The 22,561-nt window shown below is 48.2% G+C and overlaps 1 protein-coding gene across 4 annotated transcripts in view; it reads left to right on the plus strand.

Moving 5' to 3' along the window:
• Positions 1-22,561, plus strand: part of ARMC2 (armadillo repeat containing 2) — a 120,651-nt gene that overhangs the window by 34,758 nt on the left and 63,332 nt on the right. For all 4 annotated transcript variants that reach the window (XM_062186584.1, XM_062186587.1, XM_062186586.1 and 1 more), the window contains 2 exons: positions 13,739-13,815; positions 18,965-19,060. In XM_062186584.1, coding sequence (XP_062042568.1) covers positions 13,739-13,815; positions 18,965-19,060 — 173 coding nt within the window. The remainder of the gene's footprint in view (positions 1-13,738; positions 13,816-18,964; positions 19,061-22,561) is intronic.

Below are 22,561 nucleotides of genomic sequence, written 5' to 3' on the forward strand. Positions count from 1 at the left end.
TCCTGAATCCTTACCTCCTTTAATCGCTGGGTGGAATGTTGTGGAAGTGGTGCCAAAATTAAAGTTTATACAGTAGGATTAAAACAAACCAGAAAGTGGAAACTCTTAGCAATCCTCTCATCAATTACATTTATGAATCAGTCTGGGACACTTGATAATTGTTTCTTGTAAACATTTCAGCGAAGAATTCCAAGAAATGAGCTCCGCTCGTCAGTGGTGGATTCCCAGTTCTGATGCCAGAGCCCTTACCCTCAATTAACATTTGTTCGTCTTCAGACCTTAAAGCGGGATGGGAAGAGGGAGAAGGGGACCAAGGTGAGGGGAGGCCAAGAAGGAGCCTGGGCAGATGGCAGAGAGGGGACGGAGCAAGGGGGGACGGCTCCCAGCACGGGCTCCCACGGGCTGGTGTCGCACAGGAGCAACGCCTCTGTGCTGAGTGCGTCTCTGGCTGGGGAGGGAAAGCAGCGGTTTCTTTCTGTGAGGCTGCCCTGATGCACACACCCTGAATGTACACGAGGGGTAGCTCAGAGACGGGAGGGACCAGCGTTTTGACCTTGTGCTCCTGGTGATGGGATTGCCAAGCAAGGTTTCATTGCAGCAAGCTGTTGGGGGCCACTTCACCCTCCTGCAGAGGACACAGTGCCAAACACTCACAGAGCCACCCCCTCGCACCGTGTGCCCATTACCCGCGTCTCTGTGGGTCCGTTTGGTGACTCATTTGGACTTGGCAGGCCTGCTCCACGGCACTGCTCCACCGTCTCTTGCTTTGTGTTTCCAAATACATTGGACCAAAGCCGCTGGTAACCAAAGGGGCCAGGGTCCGTCTCCAGCCAGCTGGTGGACCCAGCTGGTCGACCCCTCTATGGCGCTTCTTCAAAACCCCTGGAAGCTTTCGACATAGATGTCGCTCACCCTGTCATGGTCTGGAAATGGAGCCTGGGGTGGATCCATTGCTGTGGAGAGTCGTGAGCTCTGCCGGGAGCCAGCGTCTCTGGGTTTAGGTTGGTTCTGTCCCAGCCACTTGATTGAGCTGTGTGCCTTTGGACAGGTCTCCTTAGCACTTTCAGCGACTCAGGCTTCTAATCTGCAAAGTGGAAGTGACTGTGCCCCTTCACTCTCACCTCCCTGCAGCCCCCACTGTAGGTTGTGGAACAACCACTAACACGTGCAAGTCGCATTTGTAAACGTGCAAATGCCTTCAGTGGTGCTGCCATGAAGAGCTTTTAAAGGGAGCTTCTGGCTTAAGATGGCAAAGCAAAGCCATTCTGTAGAAACTCAAAGAAAGCAGCAAAGACTAGAAACCAAGGATAGGGGCCGGTGCTGTGGCGGAGTAGGCTAAGCCTCTGCCATATGGATGCCAATTTGTGTCCCAGCTGCTCCACTTCTGATCCAGCTCTCGGCTGATGGCCTGAGAAAGCAGTGAAAGATGGCCCAAGTGCTTAGGCCCCTGCATACGCATAGGAAACCCAGAAGAAACTCCTGGCTCCTGGCTTCAGATCGGCTCATCTCCAGCCGTTGCTGCCATTTGGAGAGTAAACCAGCAGATGGAAGACCTCTCTCTCTGTCTGCCTCTCTGTAATTCTTTCAAATAAATAAATAAAATCTTAAAAAAAAAACAACAAACTTTTATTTTGCAAAAATAATGTTTATTTTCATGTATTTAAGAGAGAGAAAGAGAAGGATCTTCCATCTGCTGGTTCACTCCCTGGATGCCTGCCAACAGCCAGGAGCCCAAAACTCCATCTGGACCTCCCACATGGGTAGCAGGACCCAAGCACTTGAGCCACCATCTTCTGCCCACCCCACCCCTGCGTGCAATAGCAGGAAGCTAGATCAGAGTGGAGGAGCCAAGACTGAAGTCAATGTGTGATGTAGGATGTTGGCATCCCCAGAGACAGCCTACCCTACTGCACCACGACGCCCACTGTAACTATACTCCACCTAAACATAAGGCAGTTTGGGGCTTGATATTTTGTCTGCCTGGCAGATTTCCATTGGGGAATTAGCCTCCTTGCACTGTATAATAAACTGCTCAGTCTGTGTTTGAAGTGGGTCACATAACCTGGGGCTGGTCATGTGACCCAGGGCTGGCCAATCAGAGACCTCCAACCCCCAGCTTCAGCAGTTGGTTCTGGGATGGGCACATGATCCAAGTTAGGCCAATTGAGTTCCTCCCTGAGACTTTTGCCAGGATCTTCAGAGGAACATTGTCTTCTTCCAAGGTCACAAGCAATAGGAATGACGTGATCTTGGAGTAACACCAGCCCTTTCACTGCCTTGTGCAGGGAGATGCTGAGAGGGAAGTGTATATAAACAGAGCCAAGGAATGGAGATGCTGATCGGCTTCAAGGATAAGAAATAAACCCCTAGATCTACCTGTGTCTGGAGCCATCACATCAACACTGTAGACCGTTCTGTTTTGTGAGCCGGGCTTCCTTTCTCTACTTCTTCTTCCTGCCTGCCTTTATTTCCCCCTCCTTCTTTGCTCTGTTTTCTTTCTTACCATTCTTATTATTTTTTCTCTTTCTTTCTTTCTTTCTTTCTTTCTTTCTTTCTTTCTTTCTTTCTTCCTTCCTTCCTTCCTTCCTTCCTTCCTTCCTTCCTTCCTTTCTTTTTCTTTTCTTTTCTTTTCTTTTCTTTTCTTTTTCCTTCCTTCCTTCCTTCCTTCCTTCCTTCCTTCCTTCCTTCCTTTCTCTTTCTTTCTTTCTTTCTCTCTCTCTCCCCCCCTCCCCCCCTCCCTCCCTTCCTCTCTCTCTCACCCCTCCCTCTCCTCTCTCTCTTTCTCTCTGATTCATTTATTTGAAAGAGTGACAGAGAGAAGGAGAGGGAGAAAAAGAGGTCTTCTATCTGCTGGTTCACTCCCCACATGCCCACAACAGCCAGGGCTGGGCTAGGCTGAAGCCAGGAACTTCACTGGGGTCTCTCGTGTTGATGACAGGAGCCCAAGTACTTGGACGTCACCTGCTGCCTCCCAGGAATACAGATCAGAAGCATAGGGTAGCTGGGACTCGAACCAGACACTCTGATTTGGGATCTGGATGTTCTAGATGGTGGCTCGACCCACTGTACACAATGCCCACTTTGCCTTTCTCCTTCTTCTTCTTCTTTTTTTTTTTGGACAGGGACTTTTGGTGACATTTGTTAGGTTTTTGTTACTTAGAACATTGTAATCAATATAATCTCATTATCCTACCAACTCCTTGCACTCTAGATGATAGCGGGGGTACTTTGAGAGCGGACACATAGCTCTTGAGACTTTGGGGGAAGAAACAGATTTCACTGTAAGTGAATCCTAGCTCAGAAAGGTGTACCTAACAGTCTGCTTGCAGAGATGAGGTCTGAGGCTGTGGGAGGCCTTGGGAGAAGTCGGGATGCCCACCGGCTCTCAATTCAGGGTCTGAATCACAAAGTCAAGAGGCAGAGGGATGCTTGGGGCTGAAGGTAGCCCCTGCCTCACTGCTTGTGAGCCAGCTAGTGTATGTGTGTGTGTGTGTGCATGCGCGCGCTCAGGCGTGTGCGCGCGCTTTCAGAGAGATCATTTGATTGATGGGACTTTAAGGACCCTGCCACTTACAGCAACTTTCCTGTGAGTCAGCACAACCCACTCCACACAAACCACGGGAACTGCCACTCCCAGGTCCACAAAAATAGTGGATTTGGTGGCTGGATGTTCCAGAACACAGAGTACCCCAGCTCTCTCCCTCTGTGGATCCCATCCAGCTTCAACCAATGAATGGCTCCCTTTAAAGATGAGTCCCACTAGGACGAGAACTAACATGGGTCTCAAGCCTGGATATGTAAAGAACATATGACGGAACATGTGACCCTCCAAAAACATGCAAACATGTAAAACAATTTCCCATCGTCTCAGAGAAATTACAGAATACGTGATCATTCCCTGGGGGGGAAAAAAAAAAACTAAAAAGAGCTGTTCTTTGGGTTGCGAGAATTCATATTAGAGATTATAAGCCCAAGGAGATGAAAAAATAAGCTTACAGTACTAAAAACAGAAATCAAAGAAAAATGTATACACTCAAAGAGAAAAGCTGTATTAGACATTTTTTTAAAAAACACCAACAGCTGAAAATGCAGTGCGACATGATGAACAGCCTAGAGGAAGCCAAATAAGGAAGAGCAAAAGTACTGTGAGAATGACTAGGAAGACTGGGATAGACACGGAAACTGAAAACTCGCGTTCCTGAGGGAGCCAGTCCCCTCCTCCTCCCCTGCCTCTCCTGGCGCTGTCTCACTTCTGACTGAGTGCCAGGCTCTCTTCTACCTGATCTGCATGTATTAACTCACTCAGCAGTCACAGCAATCCATGGCGAATGGAAGAGATCAGAACAAAAAGAATGAGCAAAGTCTCTAGACGTGGTAGAAGACAACTTGCTGGAATAAAGACTGACGTGGACATATTGTGTCTCTGCCTATATTTCATTTGGAATAATCCACACTAAGACATTTCCCACAATGCTCAGCACTGGAGCGCCCCCTAGTCCGTAGTTGATAATTATTGACCGGATGGGTACATGGAGTGAAGTATCCTGTGACCATTCAGGCCGAACCAGCAAGTCACATCAAAGGAGGCAAGGGCAGGCTGGCCCCTGGCATCACTCCGGCATCGCTCGCTGACAACACAGCGGAGCCACCTCTGTGAAATCCTAAGCATAAGAAGAGATGACCCAAGAATCTCGTCACCAGTGTCCTTCAGTAGAATAAGCACTTTCCAACAGACACTTTCAAACGTGGGTGGTCTTCTCACACACTTTCTAGGAAACCTTAGACGAGTCAAAAGTGAAGCGCTCGCTCGGTGAAAGCACGCCCGGTGAGTATGGCCTTCGCTTCTGGCTGAATTAAAAGCAGACAGCTCTGCCCTGGTGGTTGTGGAACAGAAACCTTGACAGCGTAGCAGCAGTATAAATAACCCAAACTGGTGCTGGGGAGGAAGTGTGAGGACCGGTTTCTTCGCTTTCATAATGGAAAATAGATTTGTATCAGCAGCTACAGCCTAAAATTGAAATACGCAGTTTAAAAAAGAATAGTTTCAGCCTCCTAATGTTTCTCATTTTTTTTTTCCTCAACTTTAGAGAAATCTTTTAGCATCCTCTCTCTCTCTCTCTCGGGAAGACCCGCTCACCTGAAGTTCTGCAGTTCCTTCAGTCTCACCTCAGTTTCTGTTTCTCTCTTAAACTCAAGCAAATATATCCACCGAATGATGCTTCATGATTAGTAACGAGGGTGATAGAGTACCACGTACATGGATCCACTTGCCTGCCCTCCCTCCCAGCCTTCTGTGTTGTTGTTGTTGTTTTTTAATTCTCCTGTCTTTTTATCTGAATATATCCAAAAACATGTCTGAAATGATGTTTACTGCATGTTAATGATGTTGATTTCTGGGTGGTGGGATGCTGGATGATTTTCTTAGCCTCTTCTTTGTACTTTCTTATATTGCCTAGCCTTGGAAATAATAATAAATATGGCATTTTTTCAAAAAGCAGTGAAGTCGTTATTCTTTTTAAGGATGATGTGATTGAGAAACTTCCCATTTAGACAAAACAAGCTTTGGCGAGAATGATTTTGTAGAGGCCACTTTTACTTTATGGGACAGCGTCCATTGGATTAGCATCCCTGGGTAGGCAAAGCTAGCTCCGTGTTGGAGGGGTGGAGAGATTAAAAAGACTCCTACCTATGAGATGCTTACGAATGTGTCAGGGCATGCTGCTCAGGTGGTCCCCAGCCCAGCAGCGTTGGCATCTTCAGCGTCTGGCATCTTCTGACCTTGGGACAAGGGCATCCTGGACAACCCGTATCTGCTCCACTTCCTATCCAGTTTCCTGCTAATGCACTCGGAAATGGAACGGTAGACGGCCCAGGTCCTTGGGCCCCTGCCACTCCTGTAGGAGACCTGGACAGGGTCCTGGGCTCCTGGCCTTGGCCTGGAGCAGCCCCGGCCATTCAGCCATTTGCAGAATGAAACTGCAAATAAGGGACTCATATTCTCCCTTCTCTTTCTCTCTCTCTCTCTCTCCTCCCTCCTTCCCTTTCTCTTTCTGCCTTTCAAGTAAAGTTTAAAAAAAATCAAAAGAAAAGAAAATAATGCCGCCTCCTGGGGCCCAGACCTGCTGAATTTAGAATCTGCGTTTGTGTACGTGTCCTGGTGAAAGCTTTGGAAGCACTGCTCGGTGGTCCACCCCAGTGCTGGAGGCTGGAGAGGAAACAGAGGAAAAGAGTTTAGCAATCAGAGAGAGCGCCCAACTCTGGCTTGACGCCCAACTCTGGCTTGATGATCAGGGATTTCCGGGAGTGGGTGGGGTTTGTGGTGGTGCTCCAAGGTTGAGTTTCCTTAGGGACAGAGCGTTGTTCTCCCCCAACCCCCACCCCGCTAGGGGAGGGGGGATTTGAGGTAGTCATGGTGCCAGGGCTACCCTGAGGCCACCAGCCTAGGGCCGATCAGTGTGCCTGCGTGTGACGCTGCCCTGCCGCAAATGCCACGCAGGCTGGCAAGCCTGCCCCCAGCAATGTGAAGGACCCCTGGAGGGGATGGCGGGGAGCACCTGGGGCGGAGGAAACCCCTGGCAAGCAGCGGGGGAGGGGGGGTATTTGTGGGGTGGGGGAGTGGTTGTGCCTTGGAGCCGGGTGCTGCGGCTGTGGGTGTGAGCTAGGGAGAGCGGGGAGCCGCAGGAGCGACGCCCTGGGCCCTGGGCGGCACTGGCATATCGTGTGTGGGGTGCCTGCCACTGTGGAGCTTTGCATGAATGCTAAGGGAGGCCTGAAGCTGGGCTTTCACTCTGCGCCGAGGGAATTCACGGTTAGCTCATTTAAGCTAACCTGGTTAGCTACAGAGCAGTCTGGAAATCAAGCTTAGAGAGACAACTTAAGTAATAACCAGTTAGTGATACTTGAAAAAGATTAAAGTGTGTGTGTATGTGTGTGTGTTTAAATCCTAGGCTATAACCCAACACAACAAGGATCTTGGAGAACTTTCTGAAAATTTTTCCTTGTAGATATCACTCTAAAAGTATGTCCTTTAATTTCATTGTGTCTATGTGTAACTCTTCAAGTAAAATTCTGTTTTTTCAACGTGTATTTTTATTTGAAAGGCAGAGTGACAGATGGGAGAAACACGAAGAGAGAGAGATCTTCCATCCAACTAGTTTACTCCCCAAATGGCCACAGCCGCCAGGACTGAGCCAGACTGAAATTGGGAACCCAAACTCCATCCAGGCCTCCCACGCGCATGCAGGGGCCCACGCACTTGGGCCACCTTCCTCTGCCTTTCCGGGTGCATTCTCAGGGAGCTGGATTGGAAGTGGAGCTGTTGGAACTTGAACTGGTGCTCTGATAGGAGACACCAGCATCAAAGGCAGCGGCTTAATCCTCTGCCCCACAACTCAGACCCTAGACTAGCATTCTGTTTTTAAGATGAGTATTTGAGAAACAGTGGTAGGGCCAGTATTATGACACAGCAGGTGTAGCCATTGCCTCCCAGATTAGAGCACTAGTTGCAATCCCGGCTTCTCCGCTTCCCATCCAGCTCCCTGCTAATGCGCCTGAGAAAGCATTGGAAGATGGCCCAAGTACTTGGGCCCCTGCACCCACATGGGAAACCTGGATGGAGTTCTGGACTCCTAAGTTCTTCCTGGACCAGCCCAGGCTCCAGGCTATTTGTGGCCATTTGGAGAGTGAACCAGCCCATAGACGATCTCCTAGTCCCCCCCCCCCCCCCCCGGTCTGTCTATGACTCTGCCTTTCAAGTAAATAAATGAGTCTTTTAAAAAAGTGATCATCTGTCTGGAAACGTTCTATCTGGTGCTGTGGGCCAGGATGACACAAGGGAGCCACTGCCTCCCCAGCACTCCACCTATCCCGGCGCTGGCATGCTCAAGTTGCACTCCAAGTCTCTGAGAGATGTTAATGCAAGGATCAGCAGCAAGCTAAGGTCCACCGGCCGAATCCAGGCCATCACTTGCTTTTGTGAAATAAGCTTTACTGGAACACAGCCACACTCACTCATTGTCCGTGGCTGAGTGGACACTCCTGCAGCAGTTGAGCTTAGTCTTGTGGCAGAGACCACGTGACTACAAAGCCTAAGACATTTACCACCTGACTTGAGTCTGCAACTTGAACCCAAATCTAAAAATAAAGTGTCTTTTTCTTTAGGGCAAGGAAAAGTTCAGGATTTGCTAAAGATTTCTTTTCTTATAAGCATCCTTTAACATTTCCTTCTCTGTTTCCTTATGTGTAATTTTTTCCCAAAGTGGAAATAAATTTGTTGCTTTGTTTCTTCATTCTAAATCTTTCTTGATTTTTTTTTTTTGTAATTCCTTTAAAGTAAGAGCAAACAAACTACATAAAACCCAGGAGCTGGGGTGGCCTAGCTGTTAAGATGCCAGTCGGGACACCCACAGCCCATTTGAAATGCCTGGTTTCAAATCCGGGCTGCACCCCCAATTCCAGCTTCCTGCTGAACATGCACCCTAGGGGGCAGTAGGTGATGGCTTAAGTAGTTGGGTCCCTGCCACCATGAAGGAGACCTGGTCCAGCTCTGGGCATTGAAGGAGTGAACCACAAATGACAGCATTGTCTCTCCCTCTCAAATAAATAAAATTCATAAAACTAAATTTAAAAAGTTAAAGCCTAGAAGCCAAGTTTAGCCATATGCCTGTTTTGTGTGTGTATATGTGTATGTAAGTGTTTTCAACCCTCAAGCTAAGATGGTTTTAAATATTTTAAAATCATTACTAATTTTAATTTTTATTAATTCATTTGAAAGGCAGAGAGACAGATAGAGACACAGAGAGAGAGCTCCCATCTTCTGGTTCCTTCCCCAAATGCCAGCAACAGCCATGGCTGGACCAGACCAAAGCCAAGAATTAGGAATTCCATCCAGGTCGCCCATGTCAGTGGCAGGGCCCTAGTTACTGTTGCCATTACCCCCTGCCCCCTAGGAAGCCAGAATGGATAGCAGAGCTGGGACTCAAACCTAGGAATGCCAGCATGGGATGGGGGTGTCCCAAGCGGCAGCCCGACTGCTGTACCAAATGTCCACCCTAATCCTTACATTTTGAATGGTTAATAACCTTGACTTTGCCACCTGACCCACTAAGTATAGAATATGTGTGTGATCTGGCCCTTTAAGAAAAAGTTTGCGGACCCCTGGCCAAAGAACCTTCGCCATCCTGTTTGGAAGGACATACCTAAAACCCACCCTCCCCATCCACTCTGGGTTGTACAAGCCAATAAATTCCACTTAGGCCTAAAGTCAGAGTTAGGCTTTTGTTATTTGTGGATTGAGGTGTCCTAACTAATAAAACGCTTGTTGTGTTTCTAAGAAGAATTTTATAGAAGAGCTTTAAGGAATAAGTTCTGGAAATGTTTTATTTTGATGCATCAATAATCATGGTAAAAAATTTAATCATGGTCTTTAATAGCATGGAACAGGAAGCTGGGAAGAACAGTTATACCGGATGACTAAATCAGGATCTAAAAACGTCTGATAGGCAGGAGCCCTTTGCCAAATACAACCCTGTGGCATTTAATAAGAGTGAGTAGAGGGCCAGTGTGGACGGGCACAATCTGCTCTAGCTGTGCACACAGACACCCATGAGAACGGGCCACGGCGACGCGACCATCAGAACGGCTTCCATGGCCTAAGGCTGCACCACTTAGGATATCTCCTCTGTGCTCCTCAGAGGCCATGCCTTAGCTCAGTGCCGGGTCCCAGCCTTTGTAAGGGGTCCAGGAGAACTGACGCTGAATAGGCCGGCCGGCAGAGCTGTGAAACCGTGACCTGCTAGGAGCAGCGGAAGGAACTGCAGGAGTTTGTCAGTGACGACAGCAGCAGCAGCAGCTGACGTGTACTGCGTGTACTGCATGTGCGCCTGCACACCTGCCAAGCCCGTCACATAATAGCGCGTGCTCCTCACTGGAACCCCGTGCTGGGCGTAGTTGTTTACCACGCCCTCAAATCATAGGGATGAGGAAGCCGACGCTTGAGCTTACTCCCTAACCTGCGCAGTTCTGCCGTCCTGTTCTTCCAGGCGCACCTTCTGTTCTTTCCCCTCCCTGAAATCTGCCGCCAAGTCCTAGCAGCGCCTCACTGCAAAGGTTTTCTGAAACGTGTGCCTTCTGCTGCAGCCCCGCTGTCACATACCTCGAAAGATCTAGCCTCCTTACCTGTCTCCAGGTTTCCTGTGGTTGCCCAAGCCCCATCCTTGTGTGAGAACCTGTATCAGGTCTGTTTGCTCAACCCGCAGTTTCAGGCAGTCACTCTCAGTACTTCCTGGTGGAAACCTTCTGTGCCTTTCTCGCGGGCCCCAGGCCAGCATCCCTGCCCCAGACGTAGCACAGGCTCCCCAGGCCCCTCTGCGCCTCCACCCAGGCCGCTCACCTTCCGAGAGTGCTGTTGTCATTCACAAGTTCAGCTTCCTTCGAAGGCCCACGTGTGGTCCACTTCTCCCACTCATTAATCACTTCCTTCTCAGCAGCAGTTCTTGTATCCCGCGGAATTGCACATCTAGCACCCGGTTGGAGATCCTGTTGGACTTTTCTAGGTTAATATTAGGCTCTAAGTTCCTCAAAGATGATTTTAAACCTCACCAAGGTAACACCTTCTGGGCTCTGTGACTCAACAAAATCCATCGCTGGACAGCTCAGACAGGTGCATGTTGACTCAGAGGATAGAGAAGGATAATATTGACAGCTTACCAGGTTCTTCCAATGTGCCAGTCACTGCACTAAGAGGAGACATTGCCGCCATGGTTTTAAGATGTGGAAACTAAAGCCAATTAACTTGCCCACGCTAAGCGCTGGACCCAGGATTTGAAGCTAGGCAGCTGGCGTCCAGAGCCTACAACCTCTGCACCCTGCTGAGAGCCACAGCAGTGGCTCATCCCAGCCCCGGGCCCTTCGTGAGCACTGGCAGGTGCACCCAGCACTGCCAAGCTTTTACAAACAATCAGAACCCTTCCCCCCTCCCCGTTTTTTTCTTTTATAAAAGGGGGCATACACGGATGTGTTTATGGAGGCAACCTCTTCTTTAGCCATGACCTCGGGGAGAGTGGCTCGCAGACTTTGGAAGGCACTAAGTTGGAAACTGCCTGCTTTGGCTTCAGCAGTCATTGAGGACAAAGTGTGTGTCTTGAAAGGAAGGCCATACCTCTGTGGAGAAGTTTGTTCTCACTTCTAGCAGTGACTGGTATGAAAACGCCCTTGGCCTGGCACCCTGTCGAATGGTATTTTACCTTTTGATGAGGTTCATCTCCTTCATGTTGGTCTTCGTTGAGAAGACTCCCTCCCCTTATTCTTTGATTGGTCAGGGAAGTTTGCTACGAGATCCGAGTTTTTGTGGTGTGTAAGAGTAAAGCAGTTATTTCAGATTATTAATGAATTGGACTTTTTAGGGGGAGGAGGAGTTGCTTTGTTATTTTATTGTAACAGGAAGTGTTAAAAGTCAAGGTTTTTTTATAAGGGCCAAGTTTCTGGTGGCATTCAGCCAAGCAGGTAAGAGGCTGGTTGGGACAGCTGCATGCCACATTGGGGTTCCTAAGTTTGATTGATAGCTCTGACTATTGACTCCACCTTCCGGTGAATGCAGACCCTGGGAGGCACTGGTGATGACTCAAGTAATTGGGTTCCTGGGTGGTGTTCAAGCCCCAGGCTTCAGCACAGCCCTGTGTCTGCCGCTGAAGGCATTTGGAGAATGAACCAGCAGATGAGAGCTCTGTTTGCCTCTTGAATGAATAGATAAACAACATTTTTTCAAAAACCTGTTTATAGAAAAAGTAATATTTGGAAAAGCTAATCCTCAGGGCCCTGGTGGAGTGCTGACCATTTCACTGGGGAATCTCACTACTCAGGGAATTGAAGCACTGGACATTCGCGGTCACAGGTGACCAGGACCTCGTGTGTGTGCATCCTTTGTGATGTCTAAAGCAAATATATTTGATGGCCATCAGAAATTTTGTTGTTGCCAGCGCTGTGGCATAGCGGGTAAAGCCACTGCCCGCAGTGCCAGCTTCCTACATGGGTGCCGGTTTGAGTCCCAGCTGCTCCACCTTCCATCCAGCTCTGCTATGGCCTGGAAAAGCAGTAGAAGATAGCCCAAGTCCTTGGGTCCCTGCACCCACATGGGAGACCCAGAAGAAGCTCCTGGCTCCTGGCTTCGGATCGCCCCAAGCTCTGTCCATTGCAGCCATCTGAGGAATGAACCAGTGGATGGAAGACCTCTCTCTCTCTCTGCTTTTCCTTCTCTCTCTTTGTAACTCTTTCAAATAAATAAATATAAAAAAAGAAATTTTGTTGTACAACCTGCACTCTCATGCTCTGTGGTTTTAAACTTTTATTTACTTTTGAAAAGTTTATTTGAAAGGCAGAGCAAAAGATGGACAAATATCTCTCATCCACTGGTTCACTCCTCAGATGCCTGCAGCTGCTGAGCTAGGCCAAGCTGAAACCAGGAGCCAGTAACTCAATATGAGTGTCCCGTGTGGGTGGCAGCCGTCACCTACTGTCTCCCGGCGTGTGCATTAACAGGAAGCTGGGATCAAACCCAGGCATCTGATAACTGGATGCAGGCATCTTAACCACCATGCCAAATGTCTGTCCTGCTCTGTATTTTTACCTTGGAATGTTGCTTGGATACTTAAAAATAAGAAAGCACTTTTTTAACTGTCAGCTCTAGCTAAGGGAAGGTTGTGTCCTTCAGAGACAAATAGTCCCTATACTCAGTGTGACTTTAAACAGGCCTGAGAACATAACCCTGCTCTTGACTGGCCAGTGGTTTATTTGGGAGAGAGCATACTTGTCATCTGGGGGTCACTTGAATACACCTTTAATTTTTAGCATTTGAAATATTTCTAAGAAAATATTTTCAGAGAATATAAATCTATTTGAAAATAGAATTGACATACAGTGGTGTAGTAGTCAGTGGAAAGAGCAGTCAGCTGGAGATTAATGAGACCTGGGCTCCAGGTCCGGCCCTGCTGTGTGACCTGGGTCTGCGACTTGTTCTCCATTGAGAGGGAGGCAGACAGGTCTCTCCCAGCTTCGGCAGGCCAGACTTCTTGAGTCAACTTTGCTGGAGTCCTTTCTCATTGAAACAGTGCCCCCTTGTGGTATAGACCCTTAATTGATTTTTAAAAATTATTTGCAAAGTAAACATTGGATGTATTTTTTCGTTTTCTACTAATTATATTTTGTATTGTTAAGCCAATACGACTTGCTTTTTCAGCGATTAATCTTAGAAATCACAGATTCGTGCTGGTGCTGTGGCGGAGCAGGTAAAGCTGCCACCTGCAGTGCTGGCATCCCATGTGGGTGCTGGTTCAAGTCCCAGCTGCTCCACTTCCTATCCAGCTCTCTGCTGTGTCCTGGCAAAGCAGTGAAAGATGGCCCAAGTCCTTGGGGTCCCTGCACCCATGTGGGAGACCCGAAGAAGCTCCAGGCTCCTGGCTTTGGATTGGCACAGCTTTGGACTTTGTGGCCATTTAGGGAGTAAACCAGTAGATTGGTAGATTGAAGATTTCTCTCTCTCTCTCTCTCTCTCTTTCAAGTAAATAAATAAATCTTTAAAAAAGAAATCACAGGTTGATGGAATCAGGATATAGTGTGCAGATCCCATCTTCTAAAGTGTGCTCTGTGGTTCCTTCAGGAGCTATAGTGAGCACACGCCCGTCACTTCCAGCCATGACGACGCTTCTGCTTTTGCGCTGAGTGTTTTGTGCATTCCTCCTCCTAGGGCCCAGGGGAAGAGGTGTGTGACGACTTCATCGTGCCTCGGCAGCTGGGACCTGGGCAGGCCAGAAACCAAAGCAGGTGAGGTGCTAGCATTCTCAGGGGTCCTCGTCACTCCTCCACGCCTCGCCCCCTTCTGTAGGAAACACACCTGCGCAGAGAGTGTCTGCGCTGGGCTCCCAGTGTGACTAACAGCAGTCTTGCCATCCCTACCATCAGCCAGCTGCGATGCCTCCAACACCTGTGGATGACAGGCCGTGAGGATTCTATAGGGATGTTGTAAAAGCAAAGCTGCCACATTAGACATCTACATCAGTCTCGGGTTCACAACTTGAGGTCACAATTCAGTGCTCACTTAAATGAAACTATACTTACTATGGTAAGGCAGTCCATTGGGGTTCTCATTTGGGAAGACATCACCCCCAGGCTGGAAATAATGCAGAACGTATTCATGCGATGGAATAAAGCAGTTAGAAACCTGAGCCAGTGTACACTGACGATATTGAGGGAAAGGAGCAGGGACCTAACACTAGAAGAAAAAAATAAGTTATACAAACAGCAGCCTACATTGTGTATATACTTCTCTGGGCAGTAGACACATAAAGGCAAGTATGGTAACAGTAACCTCATGGGTCAGAAGGCTGGTAACATTTTACTTTTTTAAAATAAGGGAAAGGATAGAAATATGGCAGCTGTTCATATTTGACCCAACCAGTTATGAGTACACAGGTGCTTGCTGTAAACTTTGATGACCCAGGACTAATACTAGGTTAAAAATTACTACCTTAAAAAACAATTTCTTATCAAAAAAAGGATTTCTGTGGCCTGTGGGGATTTCTGTTGTATGCAAGACCATCTTAAATATTTCTGACTCATCTCTGAGCCCGCAGTTGTTGCTAAGGATTTTACACTTACGTGCTAAAAAGCATGTAAAGCCAGTCCTAACATGGTGTCAGGTTTGTGTGTCCAGAGCTGAGAGCTGTGGTTAACAGCTGTAACCACTGAGACAGCAAAATCTACAGAAACATGCTGAGATGGTCGCTCGACTTCCCCAATTTCCTGTTGAATCATAATTTTTATATTTAGCAAACTGTGGACCTAGATGAAAGTGCTTTCTGAGATAGTAGATGTTTCCCCAGCACCGAGACAAACTTGATGTTGGCGGCACTCACAATTCCAGGCCTCTGTTTCTTCATTAACTTGGGGACAGCAGATAAATTGGGGGGTGGAAGGTCTGTGGGAGTGGGAGACACGGCTACCACAGCCTTTCCCGGGAGAGGACAGGAACTCTCCGACCACAGGGTCTGGCTAATTTTCCATCCAGAAGAAACAAGTCTCAGAGATTTGAGCAGGACCCTGGAGGGCGCAAGAAACTTCTGTGAGTTCTGGCCCACCCCTGTAATTCAGCTTCCTTGGGATGAGCAACGCTATCGATTTCACTTTTCCGATTTTTTAATAGAAATATTATATTAAGAAGCATATTGCATGGAAGGTAAAAAATGCTGACTTTTCAGTCTCAAAGTCTGTATTTCTGGTAAACCGAGGAGCATCATAAATATGCGTTCATTAAATTATCTGTCTGACTTATCATCTGCTGGTCTTTCACTTGATGAATGCTGGTTCTCTTCATGTACTTTGGACTTTGACTGGGTTAATTACCTGGGAATATCAGCGCCTCTGTTTTCTACTGCTGGAATACTGAGCTCACTTGGAGACTCTGTGTCTGTAATTTACTGAAGTTAGAGCAGACTCGTCAAAGTTAGGATCCAGAGGGTTGAGAGGGTTGAGATGGTGAATCCACACGCCTTTGTCTGCAGTTCTAAAAACCCCCAAAGCTGGAAAGTTGAAACCCTCTTGAAGCTCATCTGGTGGCAGTACCTGACACAGGCCGATGGGAAGCCAGGTCCAAGGGAACTTCCCCAAGTTCTTAGAAAACTGGAATGAAAAGATAGGTTCATTTGGGTACCAAAAAATGTTGAAATCCATGCATATTTTTTTCCTAATACACATTTTCCATCAACTTTCGGAAGATCCCTCATGAAGTCTTTGTTCCATCAGTATAAATAGTCAGTTTGCTGCAGGAGGCTGCTCCAGAAGACCCTGCCAAAGTGGTGGGTCACATACCACAGTGCCCTTCTCAAGTCAAAATGTTTCTGATCCGGCCCCAAGGGCTTTCAGATAAGCAGCTGTGGGCCTGGCCCCACCGTGGACTGGCTTTTGTTCTCAAGACAATTCAACTTTGTATTTTATGATGAAATCTTGCGTATGGGCCAGACAGATCCTGTGAAACCTCACTATTAAGACATAGCGCCTTGGCCTTCGCTGTTTAATTACAGCTTTGTGGCCAGCCCCTTTCTGTTTGCTGCTCCTGCGGCAGTGCTGTCCCCTCCCCTCTCAGCACCGGCCCCTCTCAGCATGAGAAAGGTTTGGTAAAGAGGCCCTTTGTGGCACACGTGCGCGCTAGGGGCTAGGTGCCCATCCAGCTTCCCTGCCTCTCATGGGAGTCATCGGCACTGTGTTTGGAGGACTGCTCGTTTGACGGCTTGAGGATCATTTCAGCCGTCTCTGGATTCAAGTGAATCCAGGAACATATGCTGTTCTGGAATACCCATGGATTTCTCTGCTTTTTAAACAGATAATTCAGAAGGGACTTTATTAAACTTGTTATTGCTGAGAATTTAACTTTAACTGTATTAAGAAAATACTAGATGGGGTAGGAGTGGGGTTGCTGTGGTCGAGTGGGTTAGGCCCCTGCTTGGGGTGCCTGCATCGGTTCAAATCCTGGCTGCTCCACTTCTTTTTTTTTTTTTTTTAAGATTGATTTTTTTTATTAATTTGAAAGAGTTACAGACAGAGGTAGAGACAGAGAGAAACTGAGGTCTTACATTTTCTGGCTCTCTCCCCAAATGGATGTGATGGCCAGAGCTGGGCTCTGATGGCCAGGAGCCAGGAGCTTCTTCTGGATCTCCCACATGGGTGCAGGGGCCCAAGGACTTGGGCCATCTTCTGCTGCTTGCCCAGACACATTAGCAAGGAGTTGGATTGGAAGTGGAGCAGCCAGGTCTTGAACTGGTGCACATATGGGATGCCAGAGCAGCAGGCTGGGGCTTTAACCTGCTGCACCACAGCACCGGCCCTATGGCTGTTCCACTTCTAATCCAGCTTCCTGTTAATGCATCCTGGGAGGCAGCAGATGATGGCCCAAGCACTTGGGCCCCTGAAAACCATGAGAGACCTGGATAGGGTTCAAGACTCCTGGCTTCAGCCTGGCCACCAGGTTGAAAGATCTCCCTCCCCCCCACTACTACTGCTTTCCCTTTCAAGTATATGGAAACATACAAATGAACAGTAAAAAATTAAGTGCTAATATTGATACTTACTAAGATACATACATTGAATATTTGTTGTATATTCTTTTCTCTTCAAAAGTAATTCACCTGCTTTAGACAGCTTGGAAGAGCACATAAAAGAAATTAATAACCCATAATCCCGGCACTCAGAGATGACTATTGTTGCCTCATTTCACAAAGGCGAGGCGAAGCACCTTGCCCAAAGCCAGCCAGCTAGCAGGTGGCCCAGCTGAGGTCTACACCCACACAGTGACTCCAAACCTGCACCTCTGTAGTCAACCTTTCCCCTTTTTCAGTTAAAACAACCTGACACTGTGCAGGTCCTATACCCATCTCTCTCTCTCTCTCTCTCTCTCTCTGTCTGTCTCTCTCTCTCTCATGTTCAGCTTGCCCCTGTGATTCCTAAGTCTTGGCGTGACAGTTTTAGGGTCCAGACACCCACTGTGTAGACACTTAGTTGGTGCCAGGTCCACTCTGAGAGGGCATAGACTCCCTGACTCAATACAGACTGGGTGGGGGCAGGGGAGAGGCTTGCGGGCTGGGACCCTCTCTGGTGCTGCTCTGCCGGCTTCCACACAGCCGGCCCATCTGGCTGCACGGCCCACGTCTCAGATCAGCACGGTCCCTGTTTTAGATCTTGAAACACTACCTGTGCAACATGTGGTCCTGACCTGCAGGTTCTAACAGGATTTACATCTCCCACCCGCGTCACCTGCCAGTGTGCCAGTTTGTTGCAGGGTGTAACAATATAGAGGTCAAGTTCAAGGGCAGTGGAGCTATGTGACCTTGGGCAGATAACTCAAGACCTCTGCAAGGCACTTTCTGCTACAAAACAGCGACAATCTTGGGCCTCCCCATGGTGCTGTTAGGAAGATTTAACTCAAAGCACACAGCCAGGGCAGCTGCTGCTCTCTGCGGCCTTTCCTCCTGGGCAGAGCTCTGTGGGTTTTTTTTCTTTTATAAAGATTTTTATTAATTTATTTGAAAGGCAGAGTGACAGAGAGATGGAGAGAGAGAGGGAAATGGAGGGAGAGAGAGAGAGAGATATCTTCCATCCACTGGTTCACTCCTCAAATAGCTGCAACAGCAATGGCTTGACCAGGAGCCTGGAATTCCATCCCTGGCTCCCACGTGGGTGGCAGGAGCCAAAGCACTTGGGCCATCTTCCTTTTTTTTTTTTTTTTAAGGGAAAGAGTTTATTGGGGAACACCCAACAGACCGGAGTGAAGGGGTGGCAAAGGGAAAGAGAGAGGAGACTGTAAGAGAGAGAGAGACAGAGAGGAGAGAGAAGAGAGATGATAAGAAGAGAGGAGCCAAGAGAGAAGAACCAAGAGAGTACAGGAGGAAAGGGCCAAGAGCAGGCCATCTGCTGCTGCTTTCCCAGGGAGCTGGATCAGTGCCACTTGGCGTGAATGACCCCAGCCCAGTAATCACATGTGGACATTTTATTTCCTAAAAGAAAAAAGTCCTTCCAGGTCTTCTGTTTAGAGAATTTTTCCAGAGGCATTTCTAAATCCTTCTTTACCTATTTGTAGTTATCTGTTCTGTTTTCTAGAGGGATAAGTTTAGGTAAATAATAATAATAATAATAATAATAATAATAGTAATAGTAATAAACTCCAAACTGTGTGCCTTCCTGGTGATCATCAACATTTGCAGATCTCAGCGCTTTGAGTAGCACCCCAAGCTCACTTTCAGGTTTGGACTTCTTGCATGATCTCTGAGTTCCTCCAGGGGTGGTTTGATGGGCAGACCTGCAGCCGCAGTTGGAGTTTGTCGGGTACAGCGGCGAGGGACGGTGGCACCGCGTGGTTATCAAGTCGACCGTGCTGTTACAGCTCCTTCTCACGGCCCTTCCTCCTCCTTTCTTTCTTTTGCAGTCTCAAAAGCCGACTTGCGAGAGAAGGACGCCGAAAAAGAAGACGAAGTCTTTTGGAATATAAGGATCCTACCGATTTTGCATGAATTAGAAAAGGGTAAAGAAACAGTTCTTGTTTTAAATCAAAAATACCCGTAGTTATTTATATGTCCCCCTCCTTGCCCTGATATTTTTAGTACACTTTGCCTATCATTTCTCTGACCATGATCAAAAACAACTGACGTCATCTGTTTGCATTCAACATTATGTGTAAACCGACTTTTTAGTGAGCAAAATCCTACTTTAAATGCTGCAGGAGAGCCCACTTCTAAAATTCCCCTCGTGACACAAGCTAATTGCCACCTCCTCTGCTTGTGGAGATGTTGGTTTAGCCTCTCCAGGACGGCCGTTCTTGCTCGACACGGTGGAAGCCACAGGCCTTGAAGCCGAGTCTCCTGGACCAGCATCCTGCACAGTTCAAATCCTGCTCTCCTAAGGTTGGGTCCAGCTGTTGGGGATGCCACCCCCAGCACAGGAAGTGGCCTGGGACATGCCCAGCCCTGGCGCTGGCAGCAAGGACCGACCATTGTCCAGTTCTGGCAGGACTGGGGAAAGCCTGCTCGGGATGGCCTGCTGCTCTCTCCCCACTCGGCAGCTCCACTGGCATTCTTTTGCTGAAGTCGAACCAGCCTCTTCTGGGGCTGCAGCCGTAGCCTCAGGGCCAAGGTCAGTGCCAGGCACTCAGCACACTGCAGACCCTCAGTAGGAATTGTTCAGTGACTGCCCCGCGGATGAGCAGACTGGCATGGTAGCCAGAGGAGCACTCTCTGTGAAGTAGGGGAATGAGGCCCTCCCAGCCACCCAACAGGAAGTGGTGCAGAAGACCCACTGCCTAAAGGGTTCAAATGACATCACCCTTCCTTGTCTCCGCATTGCTGCTTGGCTGTGCTTGTGGTTCATGTGGGAGCCCTGAGCAGCGTTTCTGGTCCTGGTGCTGCTGTCCTCTGGGAATGTGGCCCTGGGGAGTCACCAAACTGTGCAGGTCAGACAGGGGTGCAATGACCACATCGTCTCCTAAGCCCTCTGCAGCTCAGAATCCCAGGAGTATGCAATTGCTCCTCTGTGATTGCTAACTTCCATCCTTATAGTAATGTGCAGGGTAACACGGGCCCTTGCTTCCAGGAGAGGTGTGCAGAAGCCACTGAGGCAGATGTGGGGTCTGGCTAAGCTTCAGAAGGAAAGTTGTTAGGAAAACGTCCATGGACATTGAGAGTCAGGATGACAAAGTTCTCATTGGGAGAACATCTTCAGCCTGAAGGATTTTAAGCGTGAGCTGGGGCCTTGGCTCACCCTGGAGCCCAGCAGAGAGAATCGAGGACCCCAAAAGAGGGATGTGGGGTTTGAAATAGGATGAATCTCCTTTCTCAGAAGGATTATTCAACACTGAAACATGGTACCTCTCTCCCTCAAGTATTTCAAGCACAACAAATAGTGATAGGGTTCCTTGAGCCTTTGAAATTCTTTTTAAAAACCTTTTATTTTGACATTACTTCAGACTTACAGAGAAGTTGAAAATCCCATATGTTCTTTGTCCAAGTTCCCTTAATATTACTATTTTATTATATTTGCCTTGTCATTATCTCCCTCCACATCTCTGTCCTTCTCTCTACTCCTGCCCTGCACACACACACACACACACACACATACTTCTTTCTTTTTTGAGAGCAAGTTGCCAGTGTATGCTGTCCAATATCTCTAAATACTTTGTTGCATATTTTTAGAAACAAGGATGTTCTTCTCATGTATCTGGAAATTATCACACAGTACCATACAAATCCTACTCAAGTCTTGTCAATTGTCCCTGTAATTTTCCCTATAAAAAAAGAAAATCCGGAATCTCCCATTTACATCCGCTGCTGGTCACGCTCTCAGGCTGACAGACTGCCCCACAGGTTGGGTGTGTCGGGGGTTCCTCCCAGTGGGTCCAGGTTAGGCACTGACCACTGACAGACTGCCCACAGGTTGGGTGTGTCGGGGGGTTCCTTGCAGTGGGGTCCAGGTTAGGCACGGGGACAGACGCACTGACCACTGGTGCTGTGCTCTTTGCAGCGTTTTGTGTCAGGAGGCACCCAGCAGGCTGATTGGTTCTGTGACTGGTGACACGAACCTCGCTCATCCCCTAAGGTGCCACCTGCCAGGTTTATCCTCCGTTAAGTTGCTCTGAGGTGATGCTGCTCACCCAGCAGTGTCAGCCCCCGCAGCATCCTCCTTGCTCTTGGACTCAAGTGGTCTCTGGGGGCTATGTAGAATTCATGACAAACTAATCGGTACACGGGGCTATGTGGAATTCATGACAAACTAATCGGTACAAGGGGCTAACATGAGTGATGGTTTAAAAGTTCACCCTTGAGACTTCCTGTCCAGTTCCTTTATGAGCAGGCTGAAGAGTTTGTGAAGGAAAAGTGCCGGAAACATACCTGGATGACCACCCCTGCCCCTGAGCAACCCGGGGCCTGGATTTAGGGCTGAGGAAAAAGCCCACCAGTCACAGAAGAAGAAGAAAAAAAAGATCAAGTGCTCCATACAATAGCGTTCAAGTCAGTCCCTTTATTTACAGTTAGTCTAAGTCATTTCCCACCAATTCCTTTATTTAAGTGCATGACTGAAAGGCATTGAAGGTTCCTTAGCTATTGAGGTTAAATAGTTTTTCTTAGATGTTATTGTTGAAAAGAGCTAAAAATGGCCTGAGTCGTTTCCTTCTGCAGGCACACGCTTCCTCGACGCGGCCTTCCAAGAGCACGTTATGGTATTTAGTTAAGATTGCTTCCCGACGTCTACATTTTGTGATGGGATCTTTCGGAGAGGATGTGTTTCAGCACACCTGGCTTCTCTCAGTCCCCTGTCACGTCCATTGGCCGCTGCTGCTGTTCTCCCTTGTATGCCTATTAGCAGGGCTGTCTCTTTCAATAATTCCTGTCTCAGAGTCACAATTACAAAATAAGGTGTTCCATGCCCCTCTCCCCCCGTTTCCTAACTCAAACCTTTTTATTCTCCTCATTTCTAATAATCACCTCCAAACAGCGGTGCATTTGGGGACATTGTGAGTTTTCATACTGGAGCCCTGTTTTCTGTTGTTGCCGAAGACTATTGATCATTGTTCTCATCAACAGCTATATTAAGTTGATGCCGTGGACCTGTGTGACAGGCTGTGCAGTATTCACACTGTACACGCGCTGTTGACACAGAGAAGTGGAAGACACTGTTCCTACTCAACTCCGCATGGCATCGATCTGAGGGTACTGGGCATAGAACACAACACACATGCCTGCATGAAACACAAATGCGAGGCAACATTTGCTGCACGTGCAGTAGTGCAGCCCGAAGGCCCAGCACTGGCAGGAACAAGGGAAGGAGAACCTTCCCGACCTTGGAACTGTGCCAGAAAGAGTGGAGGGTGGAGCCAGCAGGTTGTTTGCTTCCAGGAGACCCAGTAGAGCACAGGGCGAGGTAGAGGACAATCGGACTAAAAGAGATCAACTGAAGTGAAGTTGGTGTCGTTTCAATCTTTAACGGTCCCTTAGAAAGGCCGACTATTCTAGATAAGCCAATTGACTGCACC

The sequence above is a fragment of the Lepus europaeus genome, chromosome 3, assembly GCF_033115175.1.
Source record: "Lepus europaeus isolate LE1 chromosome 3, mLepTim1.pri, whole genome shotgun sequence".
In the NCBI taxonomy this organism is placed as follows: Eukaryota; Metazoa; Chordata; class Mammalia; order Lagomorpha; family Leporidae; genus Lepus; species Lepus europaeus.